General features: G+C 40.2%; 1 protein-coding gene across 1 annotated transcript in view; it reads left to right on the top strand.

Annotated features, from left to right (window-relative positions):
- Nucleotides 1-6,950: 6,950 nt before the first annotated feature.
- Nucleotides 6,951-20,994, top strand: part of VPS13C (vacuolar protein sorting 13 homolog C) — a 76,924-nt gene continuing 62,880 nt past the window's right edge. Inside the window, 13 exon segments of the mRNA XM_036389308.1 lie at nucleotides 6,951-7,096; nucleotides 8,758-8,801; nucleotides 9,790-9,832; nucleotides 10,532-10,627; nucleotides 11,358-11,459; nucleotides 13,808-13,870; nucleotides 15,503-15,568; nucleotides 17,309-17,418; nucleotides 18,260-18,319; nucleotides 18,886-18,945; nucleotides 19,711-19,791; nucleotides 20,427-20,484; nucleotides 20,781-20,908. Coding sequence (XP_036245201.1) covers nucleotides 6,997-7,096; nucleotides 8,758-8,801; nucleotides 9,790-9,832; nucleotides 10,532-10,627; nucleotides 11,358-11,459; nucleotides 13,808-13,870; nucleotides 15,503-15,568; nucleotides 17,309-17,418; nucleotides 18,260-18,319; nucleotides 18,886-18,945; nucleotides 19,711-19,791; nucleotides 20,427-20,484; nucleotides 20,781-20,908 — 1,011 coding nt within the window. The 5' untranslated portion in view covers nucleotides 6,951-6,996.

Genomic DNA, 20,994 nt, shown 5'->3' with positions numbered 1-20,994 from the left:
TCAGGTACTTGTTTTTATAACACAGTACTTCTTTGTTATAGTAACACCAGGAAAAAAGTACATGTGGTTCCTGCTGTCAACAATAAAGATGTAGAAACATAGTAAGCAGAGGCTCCTAATTTCTTTCTCATCTGCCAAGTACAACCTTCCACCTAAAAACCCCAATCACCTGTAAAAGGTATTTGTTAAGCTATTATTTTATTAGGTATTATTAAATAGCTTCCTCCTGATAGGTGACTGCTTACAATATGTACAGTAACTTAAAATACCAATTGTATCCATAGGCTTCAGCCTTTCCCAGTCACGTATGCTGAATGTGCAGAGGGTTAATGTTTCATGAGAAAGGCAAGCTTCAGAAATCAGGTTAATCTATAAAGAGCTTCATTATTGAATGCTGGCATTTAGGGCTGTGTAATATTCTGAAAATTAAGGGTTTGTGTTTTCCAGTCTTTTCTACAAATAGTTAATGCATACTCTAGGTTGCCTTTATTGCTTCCTAAGCAGCATACAGGAGGCTGTGGGGACAATCCCCTTTGTACCTAAGAGGTCACAAACACTGGGATACAGCTAGAACTGTCAAAAAAATCAACCTCAGCAGGATATTGCCAAAGAAATCAATTCCTTGGCATTTCTTTCTCTCTGTTTTTATGGAAAGCATTTTATTCATACAATATGAAGTGAAGGACAAGGCAAAGGAAGTGGCACTAATTTGTAGGAGAGCTGTACCAAACAAGGAGCCTTTCTGCTGAGGTGACATGACACTCCAGTGCCACTTTCTGATTTGGCACTGTTGTATTGCAGCCTTGAAAAACATGGGTTCAGCACAATCTGAGAGTCAAACTTGACATCTACAACCACGTTATGAACTGTCACTGGTAAAGTTTCCAATGGAAGTAAAGTCAGCATTTCACTAGAGCAGTATCAATGCTTACATGAATCTCCTCTTTGGGTGGTGGCAGTGTTGCACTGTCACATTGCCTGTGGGGAAAAAAGTTGCAACTCTTGGCTACAGCTTTAAGTATCTAAAAGTTACAAAAAGCCAGAAAATACTGAAGCTCCAGAGAAGATTGGAAGGCCAAATATAAGAGTGAAATTTGAGGCAGACTTTTGGTCTTAAAATCAGGCTTGAGCTGCTTAGGATCTCTTTATCTGTTGAGAAGAACTGAAGAATTTAAGGGCAGATACTGTGTTTGAATTCAAGTATTTAAATATGTTGTATGTTGTGACCTTCAAGTGCCTCACTTCTGGAATAACTGATAACTTGCTACTTATATTTGGCTGCATGTCTACTTATATGAGAATCCTGGTCTAATAAATACCCAGATTATGCATATAAAACAATAAAGTTGGAATGGTAATTGTACTTGTCTTCAATTGAAATACAATAAACCCTGAATTTAGATAAGCTTTAAAAATGCCATTTTAAAGTTAGTTCCCATATGAAAATTAGTTTCAACAATGAAGTGACAAGATAAAGACCATGTTTTTCTGTAATGAGAAATGACAGTCTTTGCAATCTTGCTGAGGTGTGTGGAAAGGTGATCCCCAAACCCAGCAACTCACCCTCTCTTGAGTGTGGCCTTGCAGGCTCTGGAGAACGTGTGACCCACTGGGAGCAGCCCTGAATTGCAGATTCTGCACCCCTGGAAGCACCCAGCCAGTGTACAAGAGGGTAAAGAAGAAAAAGAACATATTGGCATTAAAAAGCTGCTCAGAAGACTGTAATTCTCTCATTATGACTTAGTGGGTTTTGCTGGAGGACTCTTCCAATGTCCAAGTAAATGTGCAAAAAAATGAAATTTCTAGGAAGGGCAATGGCTTGGCTTTGGATTAATAGATGTTTATGTGTGCTTCCAGAATGAAGAAATTCAAGTGCTTGTCCATGAATGAATTTAGACTTATAATTTAAAATAAATATGCTCTGTCCAGACTAGACTACTATTACTTTGTTCCCCACTTAAAGGCAGCATATTCATTAAAATATTCATTTTTACTTCGACCAATTTTCCACCTAATTAGTGGCATTTTCATCTTCACAGCACATCACTGAAACAAAAAGCTATGACTCTCAAACATTCTGTCAGACAAAGCCTTCGTGAAAAATTAAGTTAGATTCTTCTTCTGATAGAACTTAGGTGCTTTTTGAAGATTCCCTGGCTCGGGATAAAATACAGCAATGTAATTTAGATTCCAAACTTCAGCTGATATGACATGCATGTGATCAATACTGATAAGATAAATACAGATTCTGTAATGAATCTTTCAGATGCTGATAAGGTGCAGTAGATAAAGGAAATGATTCTCCAAACTCTATTGAAAACCACGTGTCACAGTCAGACTGGCCATGGAGCTCTCATCATCTGTGGGTACAGCATTATTTCATACCATGTGGTGTTTACACTGTGCTGTCCTTGTTTTTTCTAATCACATGAAAGCTGTAAAGATCTTTGGGTCTAGACTTTTAACTAAGGTGAGTGGGAATTCCAATTTTTTAAATCTAGATTTCTCTGAAAACATATTTATGGAAGCCAGTGAGGATAATTTTATGCAGGGTTTGTCTTGGAGGATAATGGGTACACATTTATTTATTTATTTATTTAGAAACAGATGTGGCATTTTTATAGGAGGAAAAATATAATCATTGTGTTCAGATTTAGACAACATGTCTGGTTTAAAATTATTCTGAGAAACAGAACTGGGCTGTCTGCAGATGATTGAAGTTATTTTTATGAATAAGACAGGCTTCGATTTGCATATCATCTAATTCTTATATATTTGTGCACAGCAAGTCTTTTATATTTTATTGTTGGATCTCAGAGAGAAAGGACACACAGTGAAACAGTCTCACAGCTTTTTGCAGATGTCAGTTCTTTTCCACTGAGAACTGAGACTCTCCAGCTGTTACAAGGGAAAGGGGAAAGCAGATTGCTGTGTGTTGGCATCTTCTTAGTGCAGCAGACATCTGAATATATCTTAATCTGTTGGGTTTACTTACTGCTAATAAGATGAGTGTTGCAAAAATTCCTAAGAAACATCTCAATTGTTAGCAGTGTTCTAAGTAGTATCAGTTGTTTTAACTATTTTGCTACTCTAGTCCTTGTAATTTGGCTGTTTACTCTAGTATTTGACATAACTGTTTAAGCACCTTTTGTTTTCATTTATTGTCTACAAGTGCATTCAGCACTAATGAAATTCTCCTGTGTATTACTTAGAAAAAAGATTAAAACCAGTGCAAAATGAAGTTATTATAAAAATATAAAATAAAAAGATAAATAAGACTAACTCCAGTATCAAATATTACTATTTTGCAGCATACTAAACTTTTCTTTAGAAAAGACAAATTGGCAAGAACATGAATATTGATCTCTTTCATTTGTTAGGTCCAAAAATGTGTGTTTTAAGTATATAGCTACTTATATATAGACTGTGACAATCCAAACTTGTGACAAGGGAAATCCTCAGTAGCTGGAAGGAATGAAACATCCCTCATAATCAGAGTCCTCAAGGGACTGGCTGCTCAGAGAAGCTGGGGCATAATTGGTTTTTGGAGATTTTTTAAAGTTATCTGAACACTTTGGGCTTTGGCAACCTGATCTAACTCACCACAAAGTCCTCTTATCTCTGCAGACTCTGTGATGAGAGTCCATGCAACATTACCTGGCTGATTTCCCAGCTGCTAATAGGCATACATTGTGTTTGGAGAGGTACAGTGGATAAAATTTGCCATCTGTTCACTGCCAACAGTCAGAGGGCAGGAGCTGAGACTTTATAATATTAATGCAGTAAAGCAGGAGAAGAAAGCTTGGCTATTGAGCTTTCAATCTATGTACCCACCTCAGAACAGAACTGCTGTGGCTATATTATATATTTATGTATGCAAGATTGTGTAGCAAGCAACTCTAAACAGATACTGGTTGTTGCAGTTATTCAGAAAACTGAAGCTCTAAATGATACTTTCAATGCAGATTTTGTGCCTTTTTTTAGGCTTCATATTTTTGGTAAAGGTTTCCCTAAGAAGTTGGATCAAACCTTGCCACATAAAATAGCACACCTACAAAGTTAAGCGTCACAATCTTGTATTAATATATTTTTTAGTAAATTAGTGCAGTGATGGAATCATCAGATCCTCTTATTTAACAGAGTGCTGCAATAGTATAAAAGAAGCCTTTATACAGCGACTAAAACTTGTTTTTGATGACTTCACCTGAGTAAAGCTAATTATTCAATTCATATTTATCAAACCAATCATTAGGAAAAGGCAAGCAGAGTGCCTGGGGTTTTCCCCAGGAAGAATTAACATTATCTGTTATTCAATGAGTGGTGGGCAAATACCAATATTTCTGTTTGTCCTGGATCTGTTCTCCTAGCTACAGAATCCTTACGTCACACCCCTCGGGATGAGGGCTTTGGGGGTTGTTTCCCTCTCTCCCCACCCCTCTGGACTGTTTGCCTTTCTCATTGAGAACACACCAGGAATGGCACCTACCTCTAGACAGGGCAGCATTAATTCATCAGTCACTTCTGAGTGGTGCCCTATCTGCAGGAAGGCTCAGGCAGATGAAGAAAGGATTGTTGGTGATAGAGGTGCAATAATATGTGTCTTTATTTCCAAGTAACATTGCAGTATTTAAACCACACATCTGGTTGATAAAATATCTAATACAACTGCTCACAGGTTTTCCATTCTCAGTTCCATTTAATTTTCCTTTTATTTTTAAAAATCTATGTAGTATTTACTAAAATGGGATATCTGACACCAATGTGACTGCCTGGTGATCTTTTCCAGGTTAAATCACACTCCTTCAGGAGCAATTTCTGATCCACTACATCTTATGCCTTTGTTTCCTGGGTAAGCATGGAATTATTTAGGTTGGAAAGGACCTTTAAGATGGAGTCAAACCTCTTGCCCTGCACTGCCCAGGCCACCACTCAACCACGTCCTTAAGAGTGACATCCACAGGTCTTTGAACAGCCCAGGGATGGAAACTCCACCCCTTCCCTGAGCAGCCTATTCCAATGCTTGGTAACCTGAAGAAATTTTCTCTAGGATCCAACCTAAGCCTCTCTTGGGGATACTTGAGGCCATTTCCTCAAACAAGATGATTTTATAAATTCATGAAGTTCTTTTAAGTTCTTTAGAACATCACTTTATCAATCAGGATATTTTTTTAACCACATAAAAACTACTTTTTGTGGTTTTCAACACTCTTTATAATTGTGATTAACTTTTCTTTGTTGTTTTTTTTTTTCTGTGCAGAAATGATGACCATTATGAAAAATGAAGTAGAAGATGGATATATCTATCACCCTGGCTATATTTTATATTTGTTACAGAGAAAATTTACTACCATTGATTTGCACAATTATTCTTAAATTGATGTACAACTGCCCCAAATTAGCCAGTACTTTTGCTTAAGCTTTAGTTATTCCACTGTGGTTTGTATACACAGAAATTAAAATCTTGCAAAACTTCATTTTTAAAAATCACAAATGAAAATTCATTACCTAATAGAACAGCAGCAGGAGGTTTATCCACAATTTCCTGACATGGTTTCTTCCATTGTCTCTTCCCAATGACGGGAAAAGCCAAGGCTGTACAAAACAATTAAACAAATAAATTGAACATAAAGGTAGGCATAAATATATGTGTGTATATATATAAGTGTTCCTAGAAAAGCTCTCTGGATTTACCTTAACTGCAGCAAGAGGGAGCTTGCAAGCCTGAAACACAGGCTGTAACAGAACCTGAGTGGTAACAATTGCTGATGGACCTTTCCTTTGTCAAACTTAAATATTTTCCTTCAGCTTTGTGGTTTTGTAAATTCTGCTTGCACTAAGCTCCACAATACATTTGAACGCTATTTAAAGCAATATTTGTCTCACCGTGTCATATTTATGTGGTGTTGATCTATTTTCACATACTTTTGAGGGTGAATCCTATTGCTAATATTGTTTTCCTACTCTCTGGAATACATTTTTAGACTGAATTTGCCGTTTCGAGCTACCGAGTGCTGTGCTTCCATGAATAATTGAGCTCCTATGAGTTCAGAATGACTTTACAGAACCAGTTTGAGATTAGCACCCCAGAGATTTAAAAATTTGTTCCAGGGTTGATGCTGCTACCTGCAGGTTCACCACATGGAGCAGCATTCCTACATACATTCTCTGCAGTGCTATTATCTCCAAAACATCTGGGCTTTGAGATTTTTTCCTCATTTGTCTTTACTTCCTCTGTGACCTTCCTGAACTGCAAGATTAACCGTTTAAACAGTTTAATTAGCAGTTTTAAAAGCAGAAATAGTTTTCTAAGGCACTGTGAGCACACCCAGGTCCCGTCAATGCCAGCTGAACTGACGTGAACAACTCGCCCTGGGATGGCACCAGCACCGCCAGGGCCCCAAACGCCGCGGGCCCACACAGGCGAACGGGCGGTGCCGGAGCGGCTCTCGGCGGGACCCGCCTGAGGGGGACCTGAGGGCCGCCGGGCCGGCCGCCTTCCCCGCACCCCCGCACGGCTCTCCGGGGCTGCTGAGGAGCCGGGGCGCGGTGCCGGGACGGTGCCTGCGGGTGAGAAGCCGGGGCGCGGTGCCGGGACCCCGCTCCTCCCTCACGCGGTCTCCTCGCCCCGCGAAGCGCCGGGGGAGCCGCGGCTGCGGCAACGGATCCGCGCCGCAAGGGGGCGCCGTGTGCCGCCGCCTCGACCCCGCCCCGCTCCGCGCGCTCGTGCGGCCCCGCGGCTCCGAGCGCCGGCGGCGGGTCCGGGATCCCCCACAGCCGCCCGGGGTCTGTCCGTGCTCGGCACTGCCGCCGCTCCGCCGCTCCGAGGGCCCCCACGCCCCCCACCTCCGCACCCCGGCAGGCGCTGGGCTGCGCTCCCGCCCCGTCAGCTGACTGCCGGGGGCGCGCCCGCGCTGGGTCACGCCGCGCTCGCCGCCCCCTCCCCTGCGCTCCGCTCCCCTCCCAGCCGGCGGCCGCGGCTGAGGGGCCGCCTACGCCATGGTGCTGGAATCAGTGGTGGCGGATCTGCTAAACCGCTTCCTGGGCGACTATGTGGAGAACCTGAACAAGTCTCAGCTCAAGCTGGGCATATGGGGGGGTAAGGAGCCCCTTCCCTCTCCCGCTCCCGGGCCGCCGGAGTCACCGGGGATAGGGTCTCGCTGGCCGCGGTTGCCCTGTGAGGGGTGCGCGGGCCGTGGGAGAACCGACCCCTCTGAGGGGCGGGCGGTGGGATGGAGGCCCCCTGTGAGCAGGAGGCGACTTCCGGGGCCGCGGCCCTCCGAGACGGACGGACGGACGGACGGACAGACGGTCGGTGTGCGGCCGCACAGTCCCCGCTCCCTTGGAGCACCGTCGCTCCTTGTGTGCCCGTCGGCCCTGGCGCCCCCTCCCTCGCGTGGGTCTGTGGGGCGGGGGCAGGGGCGCACGGCGCTGGCCTCGGAGCGCTTCGAGGGAGGAAAGCAGCGATAAACCCCCTGTTTTCTCTCCTGTTCCTTCTCTCGGGTGCTGGGTGGAAGCACGATGGTGCTGTTGTGTCTGTGGGCGGGCTCATGGCGCAGTGCCCCGGGTGGCGGGAGCGCGGGGTGCCGGTGCAGCTGATGGGGTGCTTGGGCAGCCGTGTATTTCAGCTATCGGTGTAAACAATGCGTGTTCAACAGCGGTGCTTGGGCAGCCGTGTATTTCAGTTATCGGTGTAAATAATGCGAGTTAAACAGCGGTGCTTGGGCAGCCGTGTATTTCAGCTATCGGTGTAAACAATGCGAGTTAAACAGCGGTGCTTGGGCGGCCGTGTATTTATTTCAGTTATCGGTGTAAACAATGCGTGTTCAACAGCGGTGCTTGGGCAGCCGTGTATTTATTTCAGTTATCGGTGTAAACAATGCGTGTTCAACAGCGGTGCTTGGGGAACCGAGTATTTATTTCAGTTATCGGTGTAAATAATGCGTGTTAAACTGCCGGGATAGTGCAGGTGCGTGGAGTAGCTGTTCTCGGTGGATGTATCAAAACATTTCCGTTCGCTCCGCTGGAGTCATGCAGACAAGCAGCTGAAGTGCTGCCTAGGGAAGCTGGCTGGTTTAGGTGCCTTCCCTAGGTAGGTCATCACCTTATTTTTGCTCGTCATGGTTGTACGTATTTTAGCATTTATGCAATGTTAATACCTATACTTCAACTGGAATATAGCTCTAAGGAATCTGACATTAAAGCACTAGGAGGTATATTATATGGGCTTTCCTCGGGCATGATTCTGTGACAGCGTTTCATTTAGAAATCCTATTACGTTGTCTGCGTCAGGAAAAGTTAATGTTTGTGAAAACAGGCATGTGTTTTTGTGGCTCTGTGATTCATGATTTTTCTTTGATGTGAAATCATGAAAAACAAAATACCATTGTCCAAGTCTACCCTACGTTGCTAGAACTGCAGTTGTCATTCACACTAAGTGAGTAATAAGAAAGACTTCCTAATCTTGTGGGTGTATTTAATAGAGTAGAAACATGTGGACGTCTGAGTTGGTGATGTTTTTATCATCTCTTCCAACTGAAATTTTTTCTCTAACCCATGTTTAGTGGCTCTTACAAATTACATATTTGTAGTTACAGAATTACATATTTCCAGTTCAGCACATTTATTGTGCTATTCTGTAACTGGAATAAGGTTTTCAGGTTTTATTCATAAGTATTTTGTAGGATTGTGGTTGTGTTCCTTCTTCTACTGTAAGTAATACTTGAAGTAATTTTTTCTGTATTTCTCCCTTCTAAACAGGTAATGTGGCTCTTGACAATTTACAAATAAAGGAGAATGCATTGGTAAGTATCTTAATAACTTCAAATTGGTTTTATGGGTCTAAAGACTGAGGCTTAGGATAAAATCTTGCTCACTGTAGTCTCACTGAAGGATACACTGAGTTCTTTTTGACTGGTATAGGAAGTAAGTTCTTGGTTAACTCCTTCTAATTTTGCTCATTTTACTGAACAGAGAAAAGCTGTGCTTGAAAAATGAGAAGTAACTTGCATTAAGTCCTCATACTCTTGTCTGGAAAAACAAATGACTTGGCTAATTTTCATGTTCTTTAATTTGGCTAATGAACATCTGTACTTCTGAGAGAATCTTACTCCAAAATTTAATGTGTTTCAACTTCACTAAAGAGAACTGTTACTCTTCTGTGCATTGAAAACACGTTGGGTGTTTATATGACCTGTTCACTGGCTTCTCTTTGTTATTTGAAAGTTTCATTTTTGCTTGTCCATTTCTTCCATTCCTGATGGCTTTGTTGTACTTTGGATCTATTGCTACAAATATCTTCATGTCTAGGAGCTAAGAAAGGAAAGAAGTGTTACTTTGTACACACCTTTCCTTCTTAGGGGGATTGATTCAGATTCCAGCAGTTCTGATGTAGAAAAATGCAGAGTCATGTGTGTGACTGACCTGAGCTGAGACCAAATCAAGAACATAAAGTAAGGGGTGGTTCTGACAGCCTTACAGTTGCAATGTGTTAGATTTCCATGCACAAGTAATTACAAGAGGGTCACTATTGAACACCCCTGCTAGAGAAGTAGCCTACACTTTCTTGACAAAGAAAGGATCAAAGGAATATGATATGGTCCAGTTCTTCTTTTTCCTCTAGTTTGCCTGTCTGCTGCTGGCCTGTTTTCCTTCTTTTCCTTTTCTATTTTCCAGTAGAAAAGAAGTAGCTTTTAATTTATGTATGTAAATAAAGTACTTTGCAAATGTAATTTAAATAAATTTGATTTTTACTACTTCTTCTGTTTAATACTTTATTTTGGTCATTTACAGAGTGAACTGGATGTACCTTTTAGAATAAAAGTTGGTCAGATAGGTAAGTTTTAGTTCCAACACAACTATTGCAATGGAAATTTTAATATAGGCTGTAAGGTCAATCTTGCCCCTGAATTTCTTTTATCAAGATTTCTTAAGTGTAATTTTACTCACTGTTGAAACTGGCATAGAAATTCAGCTTGACTGCCATTGATGTTATCTGGCAAACCCTGTTTGTGTAACTTTACAGATTGATATGAAAAGCACATCTGAGAGGTTCTTCCTGGAGACATGCACGCTCAAGGGACCTGTTCAGTGTAGACAGAGAAGCTGACAAATATGCCAAAGGTTCAGGAACTCTTAGTTTTTTTGTTTTTTGTAAGCCTCTTTCCCTGGTGGTCAGCATTGCTTTTTCACATGGAACATTTGTAGGAGATATATATGTGTAGTAGTTTTTCTTCTCCTTCCTGGGAAAGTCATATTCGTCCCAGTGAACTGAACTTCAGTCATGATCTTAGGTTTTGATTTGAAGTGTTCTGACTCAGACTGCAACTTTTTGCTTAAAATCATGGCTTGTGTTTCCTGTGTATGTATTTTATCACTTCAAGGGCTTTAATGTCATGTCCATGTGGTTTCTCCTAACCTAAGGGGTTTAGGACATCAAGATAGAGGATTAGTGCTCTTTAATGCTGGAGGTGTTCTTTGGACCAAGCACTGAGTGAGATGTTTGTTTTGATGTAACTGTATCTGCTTTGTTTAGATAAACTTACTCTGAAGATTCCTTGGAAGAATCTCTATGGGGAGGCAGTTGTTGCAACTCTAGAAGGCTTGTATCTTCTGATAGTTCCTGGAGCAAGTATGTCAACTTCTCAGCAACAGTTAAATCATGGAAGGGAAAAATATCCAAGGGTACCATGTAAATGAGTCTAGAATAGCAAGTAGTTCATGTGAGCCACCATTTTTACATTCTGCTCCCTCAGGGAAGTTTCTACACAGATGCTGGCAAGTTAGCAGAAGAAGGGTGGGAGAAAACAGCACCTGTTGCTTTTATGGAGATCCTTGCTTGTATCCATTCCAAGTTCAATTCAACAGCCAAGTTTCCTCTAAAACGTGCTTATCCTGAATCCAGCTTTGTGGCATGGTTTAGATCTTTAGCTGTTTATCTGTTGCTAAATTATAACAGTCAAAGTAATAATTCCATTTGTACTGTTGGAGGGAGAGGGAAGAAGGCCAAAGAACTTTTTTAGTTTTCTCTGAAATCAGAACCTCTGGTGTGATGAGAAAACTTGCAGGTTCCTGGAGCATGAAATACATGTATAGAAGAACTTAAAAATCTGTCTTATATTGCACAGGCCACTCTTAGGAGTCTGAATTTCCACCGAAAAATTCTTCCTGTGAAATAGTGCATAATTGTGTAAATCCAGCAGTTTTGGAGGCTGGCTGCAGTGTTCAGCAATGAAAAAAGAGTAGCCTTTCCCTCAAACAAGGTGTTTTGCAACAGGATGTTGTATATGGTGTGCATTGCTTGATAATGCATTTATATAACTTGAGATTTAGGATTAATGCTCTCCCAACTTGGCTTCCAGGTGTTAAATATGATGCAGAGAAGGAAGAAAAATACTTGCAGGATAATAAACAAAAGGAACTGGCAAGAATTGAGGAAGCCCTGCAGAAGGCAGCAGAAAAAGGTACTGAGTTAATAATGCAAATCTCCATTGGAATTTGAGGACTTAAGCTGTGCTGTGAAAGAAAACTCCTGGTTTCTAATTGACTTAACAAATTTTGTTTTTTCAGGCACCTAGCTAATCTTACTACTGTGCTTTGAAAAATCTTTTTAATCTAAAGCTTGAAAGAAATGTTGTTTGTTTGCCATTCATTTATCTGGTCACTTTTCATGGGAAATGGGAATTTATTCATCTGGTATGTCTTTTAGTTTTTTTTTCCTTGCTGCTTTAGGGGAACAGGACCATACAGAGCAATAGAAAGTACATTGTGTGAGGGTAATGTTACCTTACTTTAGCACCTTAATTTAATGCTAGAGAGATGTTTAACTGTGTGTTTTAGAGGTGCATGTGATAGGGTGTTCTTTGATGAAAGGAACCTTGAAGGGGAAAGGTAAGGCTTGTAAACTTTTACTGCAATGATAATGCTTTTGTTTCAGTTTCTGCTGTGCTTTTATGAAGTGCTGAGTTTGGACTGGTCTGGGAAATGAGACTCTTGTGAGCAGGAAATAATTCATGACACAACAGAACAACTGAGCACAAACAGGAACCTTTAGGAACCTTCAACTTTTGCTCTAGATCATAGAAGGTGTTAAGCTCTCAATTAAGTCCTGTTCACTTGTTTTGTGGTGGTGATTTTTTTTTCTGTTTGCTTATATTGTCATAACCCATACCTCTAATAGAATTATGGTATCAGTTGGGCTTGTTTGGACAGAAACCAAGCTCAGAACCAGTGACAGGTAACTACATGTGTTGGAGGAAAAAGTTATCCCTGAAGGTTTGTCTGAATTGAGACTGTTTGTTGGCTTGTGTAATGCTTCTAAAGATGCATTTCTATGATACTTGTAATACTGCAACTCATGGAAAAGTTACTGGGAAAGAGATGATGCTTTCAGCACCTGGAAAAAAGATTGTTTGTAATCTTTTTGCCCATTTAGTTCCCCAGTTATGGGACAGTCTGTGGCCTTTGTCCTGCTCTGTGTTTGAGAGGTACATGTGCAGTTCCCTTCAAATGGCAATCTGACAATCTTTCTGCTGCAATGAAGAAAGGAGCTTTGCTTTATTTCTTGTCTTTAATATGCCAGAAAATATATGAGGGCTAAGACAACTCCAGTGAATGAATTTTGCAGCCATCACTTGATACTGAGGGGAAGGAATGTTGGTAGAGTTTCACCTCAGTTATGTAGCACGTGGATCCTGTACAGCAGCAGTGCTTCAGCCAATGCTCTTTGCACCAGGAGCAATAGGATGAAAGAACAGTGTCATAAGATGAACTTAACCTAATGGGTACTGCTTGAGGAATTCCCATTCTGGAGCTTCATGTATTTAAGGATGAGTCTGTGTGCCTCTGGCAGTTTCCTTTCTCAAGAAAAACTTACTACATCCAGTGTTTGTAATGCTTCTGAAAAAAATCATCATAGAAAAATGATACTTCTGTAGCTCAGCTGGTTATATAAAGAATGGGAGTTAGACTTAGTCATGTTTTGCAGTTTTAAACTGTAAGCCTTGAGAAAGAAAAGCAAGAGGAACATTTAAATTGGATCATTTTCTACTCTAACTAGAGAAGTTCTGTTATCCTATGATCATATTTCAGTAGTAGCCATTTGTGTTTGTGGTGCTGTACTAGAATATTGTACTCAAGAGGACTTTTGTGAGTCCTGCATGAGCAGATCCTTTGCTTTTGCTAGATATAGAAATCTTGGAGCCCATGTAGCCCTACTGAACCATAAAATACTCAGAAATTCAGCTCTCTCTCTAGGTTTTAAGAGCACACAATAGCTGCTGAAAAGCTAGGAAATATCTTGAACAGAAAGTTGTCAAGGTTCAGGAATTTTTTTCTGATTAATACTTGATTTATATTAACGTGTTTAGACTCTTGATTCAGTCCTTAGATTTAAGAGTATAAATAGGCCTAGAGATAATTTCTTTTGAGATGCTATTCAAATACTGAGCAGAATAGTCATGGCACTGTGTTGGTAACGTTGTGTGAGGGGGAAGTGGAAACTGCTGACACAAGCTGATGAAATTATTTTCTTTTTTCTAAGCTGTTACACTCTGTCTCTGTCAGACCTCATACATGGAGACCAGAGGCTGCAGGTCTTCTGCTGTTACAAGAGAAAATGTCAATTGCATGATTTCCCTATGTAGGTAATCACTGAAAGTAGATATTCTGAAGTGAATTGGGCTCTCAGATACTGTAATGGAAATACTGCTGTGTCATACAGATTTGGTGACCTTAATATTAAATCATGAGTTGATTTCCTTCTTTTAAACCAAATGCATTTCTTTGGTTCTTTGCTGCCGTGTGGACCAAGGCACCCACTCCCAGGATTCCTTGTATGGGTTGGAGAGCCTGGTTTACAAGGACACCAAGCCTGGTGGGTATGCATGGTCAGTCACATGTTACACATGCATGATGAACAGGCAGTTGAGGTTTTGAAATTCCCCCCTCTCCAAAGCAGCCAAATGGAGAAGTGAGAAAACAATACTTGTTTGGTGAATATCCACATACTGGTGGTTCTAGAAATAAGATTTAATGAATGTGGATTCTTGCAATGACTTAGTCCCTTTTTAATTGAGTGGCTGTTTCAGAAGATTAGGAGACCACTTAGATTTCCATCAGTCATGTGTGAGCTCAAGAATGTAATAAAATGCTGACAATGTGATTTTCCAACACCATCTTTAGCTGTTTGGAGAGTAATTACCCTTACTTAATGTTTCTGGGCTTAAGATAAAGGAAGTCCAGGCTGTCTTGAAGGCATGGACAGACAAAATGAACTCTAGCAGGTTGAAGGCATTAGCATGCTTTCTCCTGCTTCTCTTTATTTGCATTGCTCTCAAGTTAGGCAAGGAAACAGCTTCCCTTGAAATTCAGGGGAATTACTGGTTTTTGTCCATGTTTTATTTTTAACTTCTGAAACATGATTTTCAGAAATTTACACTTGGCCAAAGTTTCTTCCTTGAGCTATTGTCTGAGCACAGGTTTCAAGTGAGCTTAAAACCTACATTTAGTGTAGGAATGTGCCCAGTTTCTCCATAGTAGTAGATGTGGGTGAAGAAGTGGAATAGCCTGTTTCCTTAGTTTTGTCATACATGGGAGTGAAAGCCTGAGACCTGCAAATTCAATAGTAAGTGAAGGAAGCTGTCTTTTTCAAGTAGCCTTTATAAAGGATTACTTCTAGTGTTAAAAGGAACTATGTAAAATAAAATGTTTCTATTTGTCTAGTTTTTCCTTTTTATTATTTATCTAGTGACCAGCCTATCACCTTACCTGCAAGACAGGCTGAAATCTTGGCAGGCAATTTCCCTCCCTTGTTTGAACAGGCTTGCAAATGACATCAAGGTGTTCCCCGTGGTTAGGTTAGGTACATTGTTATGCTTGCTTCCTTCTTGCTTTGTGGGATACACCCTGCTCATGCTCCAACCCCATAAAGATAAGCACAAGCAGCATTATTGCTGAATTATTTTTGCTGGGATGGCCAGAGGAGGAAAAGGAACAGTGCAACTCACCAAACTGGTTTTCTTCAGAATTGTGGAAAAGTACGAGCATCATTTAAATCATGAAACGGTTGTGACTGTGTGGCTTGTAAGATGTGTGTAAATATGGAGTTTAATTTCATGTACAGCCTTTAGAATCATCATTTTTCTATGTCTTTTTTGTGGTTACTGGATTTGTTCTTTCAGAGTGCTTTCATACCATACTGCTGATTATCATGAGAATCCTATTGAAAAGTGCTCTTTGGGTTTCCACATTCATCTGTATCTTAACTTCAAAATGATGTCCTTGTATGGTGGAAGCCTCTTCTAGATGTATATTTTATACTATGAGAAGTGGCTGATTGTTTGCTTACCACAGCTGCAATTCTTGAAAAGCTTTTCATGAGACCTTCTAAGCCATTATGCTTTAAGACAGGCTAAACCTTCTTCCATATTTTCTCATGCTTTCTTACATTTCTGCTTTACTAACTTGAATTTTATCCTTTTTCCAAAAACTGCTTGCATTACAAAAGGACGTAAGCGTAAAAAGTACAAAAAGCATTTTAAGAGACCCTTTAGAGGTCGTGATCACTCAAAAGGTGGGTAGCAGTTATGGCTTTTAACTTTAAGGCTCTTTGCTTCTGTTGGATTAGTTTTTAATAGCCTTGGCTGTCCATCCTGTGAGACCTTTTTCCTCCTGTTTGAAAGAGAGGTTATAAATTGGAGAGAGCTCTTTTTGCAGTCCATCTGTTCTCTGCATCCAGTGAGCCTGAAGAGAGTCCTTGTTTCTCTTTACTGGATAGTTGTGCTTGTTCCTTTAATTTGAGCTATCTGCAGTATTTGCAGCAGAACTGTGAACTAGTGGCATTTCACAGTGACTGGTGGAAAAACTGCTTGTGCAAGTTACATCTCTTTGTCTGATTTTTGTAAGATTCCAGTAATAGGTCAAGAAAACCTGAAACTGGTGCTGTAGCAGTAAACAATCTTTTTTATCACCTTTTAGCTCTGTTCTAAATAACTGATTTAGTGCTATGACATATTTGAACAGGAATGAAATTGCTGTTGTTCCCCAAGAGGATAATCATTGTCTATAAACACCAAACCATGCAGGATTCAGCATTAGCCTGTGGCTAAGAATTGCCATGTCCCACGTGGGTGTGTTATGTATTTGGTCTTGGAGGAAGCTGCAGCTGTACACAGCCTTGCAGTTGGAGAGAAAACCTCGTGGGGACCCAAGATGAGCTTTGCAAGGGGCACACAAATTGCTGCTGGTGGCTGCATGGGGCTGCAAAAATGTTAATGGGTTCCTTGCACTTGGAGATCATGAAGCTTTGATAAGGACTTCTGCCTTTTTTTTAGTCAGTTAATAGGAGGAAATGTGTGTGGCATGTAAAAGTGATACAATGTTTCTGTTTTTTCTGAGTTCCTGACTAATTTTTTTTGATTGAAATCAAATGCTCTCTTGACTGAAACTGTTATATCATGTTCAGTAGTGAAATCTTCATTTTTAAGCAGATTTCCTGAACCTCTGAAAGCTTTTAAAAAAATGTCTCATTTTTTAGTAGGATGTACAAAGTTAGATACCTGCTTTGGGATTTCAGCCAACTTTAAACCATGCATTGCATATGTAAAAAGTGAAAAACAGCTCAAGTAAGTTGAGTCAAAACCTGTAGTCCTTATTTTTCTCTATAGCCATGACTATTTCTTCAACTTGAGCCATCTGTAGCATTTCCAACAAAAATGTATGAGCTTGGTAGGCTGATGAATGGCATTTGCTGGAATAGCCATGCTGTAGGGAGGGTACTGAGCACAGCAGTGCAGGCTGTAAAGGCAGCTGGAGGACAGGCAGCTCACTGAGCCAGCCATACTGCAGGTGAAATGCTGAAACACAGCCTGAGATACCACTATAGTGAAATAATGAGGGCTTGTAAATATTACTCCTTGCATGTATTATTCAAGGGTATTTTGTGTTAAATTACTCTGTCTTACTCATTTGCTTCTTGAAACTCCTCACTGAGTTACTTTTAAGAGGGAACCTTTTCCCTTAGAAGGAGGAGAAGGAGTATATTAGTCCAGAACCTGCTGTGTGCCAAACTGTTTTGACTGAAATTTAGACTTGTATTTTCTTGTGGTTAAGTTGTGCATGGGCAGCTAATATCACATTTTCAGATGTGATGTGCAGAAAAGGAAAAAAAATACAAATATGTAATTTTAATAAGTGAAAACTGTAATGGTAATTTAGAGGGAATATTAATTTACATTGCTGTAGTTGTTGGTGTAATGAAATTCAAGATGCAATTATTACACTAAATAATGACTTTTAAAAATTCTTGTTCTAGACAAACCAAAGGAGGAGAAGAAGGATACTTTCTTAGAAAAGCTTGCAACTCAAGTTATAAAAAATGTGCAAGTCAAAATCACAGGCATTCATGTTAAATACGAAGATGATGTAAGTAACTGGGACATAGTGACTTCATTTTAAATTGGACTTGAGTGAGGTTCTGATTCTCCTGTCTATAGAGAAGCTGTATTTGCCACCTTGAAAAAGTTGCTGTGGTTTCTTCTGCTCCTCTTCAAATAACTTGCCCCAGATATGACTGAATGCCAGAAATATGGATATGGGGCAGAGATGTTCCTTTGCCCTTGTCCAGTGCTGCCTTGCTCGCTGCATGTGGGCAGTGTCTGTTCTCACATATTGCTGCATGCAGTGGGTGCACAGCGTTTTCAGTGTCCTGGGCAGAGTCCAGAAGGGCAGAAGCTGAAGGGTTTACAGATAGGTCTGAAGATAAACTGTTGAAAACACTTAACTGATAAACAAGAATGTTTGTTTATATGAAACAAACTGGTATTACTAGTTTTACCTTCCTTTAGTAAAATTACCAAGCAGTTTGTTATGAGACAATTGAGTTTAAAAGAAAAGCACTGGATAATAGGGTATTTCTCAAACCTTTCTTTGGGACTGTTTTCAGAGACACTAAAGTTAAAGTCAAAGAAGTGCATATCATAAAGTGATATATCTGACTGAGATGTAGTACTCTAATTTTAATTTTTTTTTCCTGTTTGATGATGTTAGAATCCAAAAGAAAATTTTCAGTTTGAATTGAAGTCCTAAGTCTTTACACTACAGCCATATTAGTTTTGGCCTATCCTCGTGGGTTCCAGTCAAGTTTCAGTTAGATTTAGTAAGCAAAGGAAGTTGCTCAGAACAGGTTAGGATTTCAGCCAACTTTAAAGGCTCCATGTGTCTGCAGCAAGAGAAACAAATACCTGTTATTTGTCTGTTTTTGTAGATCACAGACCCACAGTGCCCGATTTCCTTGGGAGTGACGTTGGGCGAGCTGAGTTTACTGGTAATGTGTGTGTGGCTGCCTGTTCTTGTGTGCTCAGTCTGCTTGTCTTTGGAGAAGCAGAAAGGAAAAGGAACACAGTAGGGAGATACAGGGACAGTGTGCATCCAGCTGGAACTGAAGGCAATCTTGTATTCATGCAGATAGACTGGCAGTTGGAGCAAGCAGAAGGGAAGAGGATTGATGAACATAACACTTGCTGAGACTTGGTGATTTGTTCTAGTGATCTGAGTGACCTTTGAAACTGGGCAGGTTATATCCAGACATAGTAAATGAGGGCAAACATTGCATCATGGTGATCAAGAGTTTGGTGTTTTGCCAGGAATTTTGAGAAATGGGGAGTGAAAATTTCAGCTAACCTCTCTTTGCCTTAGCTGTTAAGCATTTTATGGGTAGGACGAGAAGTTGAATGTCAAAGTATGAAAGTAAACTGACAGATTTTTGTATGTTATCTTGATGTGTGTGTATGCAGAAAAACTGGATGCATTTGTTGCTTGGAAGCATAGGATAAACCCACAAATATGTTAGCTAAGATGCACAAAATTGCTTTTATCACTTTGAACTTTTAGACAACAAACGAGAACTGGACACCTTCCATTCTGAATGAAGCTGCAAAAATAATATACAAGGTAATGTGTCGTGGGTTTTGTCCTACACATGTGAGGAAAGCAACTGATCTTGGAGACTAGTAAACCTGGGGCTCTAAATGAAGTTGGAAAATAGTTTGCTTTTTGAATTCTCCTGTTTTTCTTTATTTTTGATGTAGTTTAAGCACAAGTAGAGCACAAATAACTTTTTATGTAAGGCATAAAGTTAAACAAACTCCATAGCTTGAATAATTTATCTTAAATGTGAATGCTGATCCCCTTGTTCAATGCACTGTACAGCAAGCCTGTGTGGAAACCAATTGCCAACAGGTTGTCTAATTACCATTTCCTAATCTAATTTGTATTCCTAGTGTAATTGGGATTCTGGGAGCTAAGCAGTTTCTCTGTTCTCCCTGCCCACCTCCTGAACCACCCCCAGGCCTGTGCAGAAAGGAGTACACAGAGATCTAAGGAATTAGAGGGACAATCTAGGAAGGGTTTAATGTCTTGGCTTCTGCATTAGGCCAAGTAGCAGTTTTGTGCACCCTCACCCCTGTAATCCAGGGTCATGTTTAACAGATGTGCATGAATGTGTGCTTCAAGAACTTGCAATTCAATTATCATTTCAAAATAGTATTGTCAGATTAAATGCATCTCAATACTAATGGTTCATTTGCTGTCTTATCTGCTTTCATATGTTTTCTATTGATATTTTCTATTGTTCTATTTAACAAATGCAAAGCTATATTTGCAGGATGGGTTGAATACAGAGTATGCAGTTTGTTGCATGTTTTCTTTCATGTGCAGCTTTTGTGCCTGGACAGCCTCAGTGCTTATTGGAACATACACAGCAAAATGTATTATCATGGCTCCCGTGAACAAATACTGGTAATGTAGAAAAAGAAAATGCATTAATTACTGTATTGTCTGGCTCTTGTAGTATTCAAAACTACACCACACTGATTTCTACCCCACTGCTCACACTTATGGTCCCTGTATTCAGGGTCATATGTTAATCCATTGCACTATTGTTAATAATATTTTGTGAACCTCATTTGTTATCAACCCCTCTAGGGTTTAGACATGATATATTTTTCACCTATTGTGTTTATAAAGGTATTCTGTGTGTCCTTGTACAATAATACTACTTAACCTTTTTCTTTTGTGCTCATCTTTATGGATACCTTTATTTTTGTTTTATTTTGTCCTTAACAAATAATGTACTAAACCCAGTGAGCTTGGTTCTAACATCAAAGATGGAATCAAAACTGTGCAGTGCTTAAACCATCCAGTGGTCTAAGAACAGCCAAGTTCATTTGGCACTGCCTGTCAGTGCATGTTTTCCTTTTTTTTCTCTGAATCTCAGTCTGAAGTGAAAACACAAATTCATACACAGCTTGAATTGACAGCTGCAACAGTCTGCAAAATACATGTGAACTTAAGTTGGTCTACTCAGAGTTTTGAGAACTCTAAACAAGTAATGCTCTTGAGCAATTGTTAGACAGTATCATATCCCCTTACAGGACCAGCTGAAAAAAGGAATTCCCTGCCATGGTCACCAGCCTGAAGACTACCAGTACAGTAAGTGAGCTAGGAATGAGTGAATCTAAAGTGTTCTGAGCATGTTAGTGTACAACAGCTGATCTGATCCTGCAGGCATGGCCATGCTATCTGCCTTGTAGAAAAACCATCATGTAATAGAACATATTAGGGCTTGTATGCTTTTTGATTATTGCAGGACTGTCTTAATTGTCATTGGTAAGAATTGCATCCTGATTCTATGGGGCTTGAGCATGCATGTTATCTATTGATGTGCTTGATCTGTTCCTTGTTGTGTTTAAGTAAAAAATCCATCTCATTTTTGTTTAATCTTCAAGTTTTCAGACCAGTGTCAGCCTCTGCAAGACTCTATATCAACCCATATGCAGAAGTAGAGCTGAAAACTCCAAAGATTGATTGCAATGTAGAAGTACAGAGAATTGTCATTGAATTCACTAAGCCACAGGCAAGTGGGTTTGGTATTTATCACCCATTTCAGTTTGTGATCAACTATAGGGTTTTTCACTGGCAAACATTCTTAGGGATTTGTGT

The sequence above is a fragment of the Molothrus ater genome, chromosome 13 (assembly GCF_012460135.2).
Source record: "Molothrus ater isolate BHLD 08-10-18 breed brown headed cowbird chromosome 13, BPBGC_Mater_1.1, whole genome shotgun sequence".
In the NCBI taxonomy this organism is placed as follows: domain Eukaryota; kingdom Metazoa; phylum Chordata; class Aves; order Passeriformes; family Icteridae; genus Molothrus; species Molothrus ater.
The sequence above is the reverse complement of the archived record's forward strand: the minus strand, read 5'-3'. Positions and strand labels throughout refer to the sequence as shown.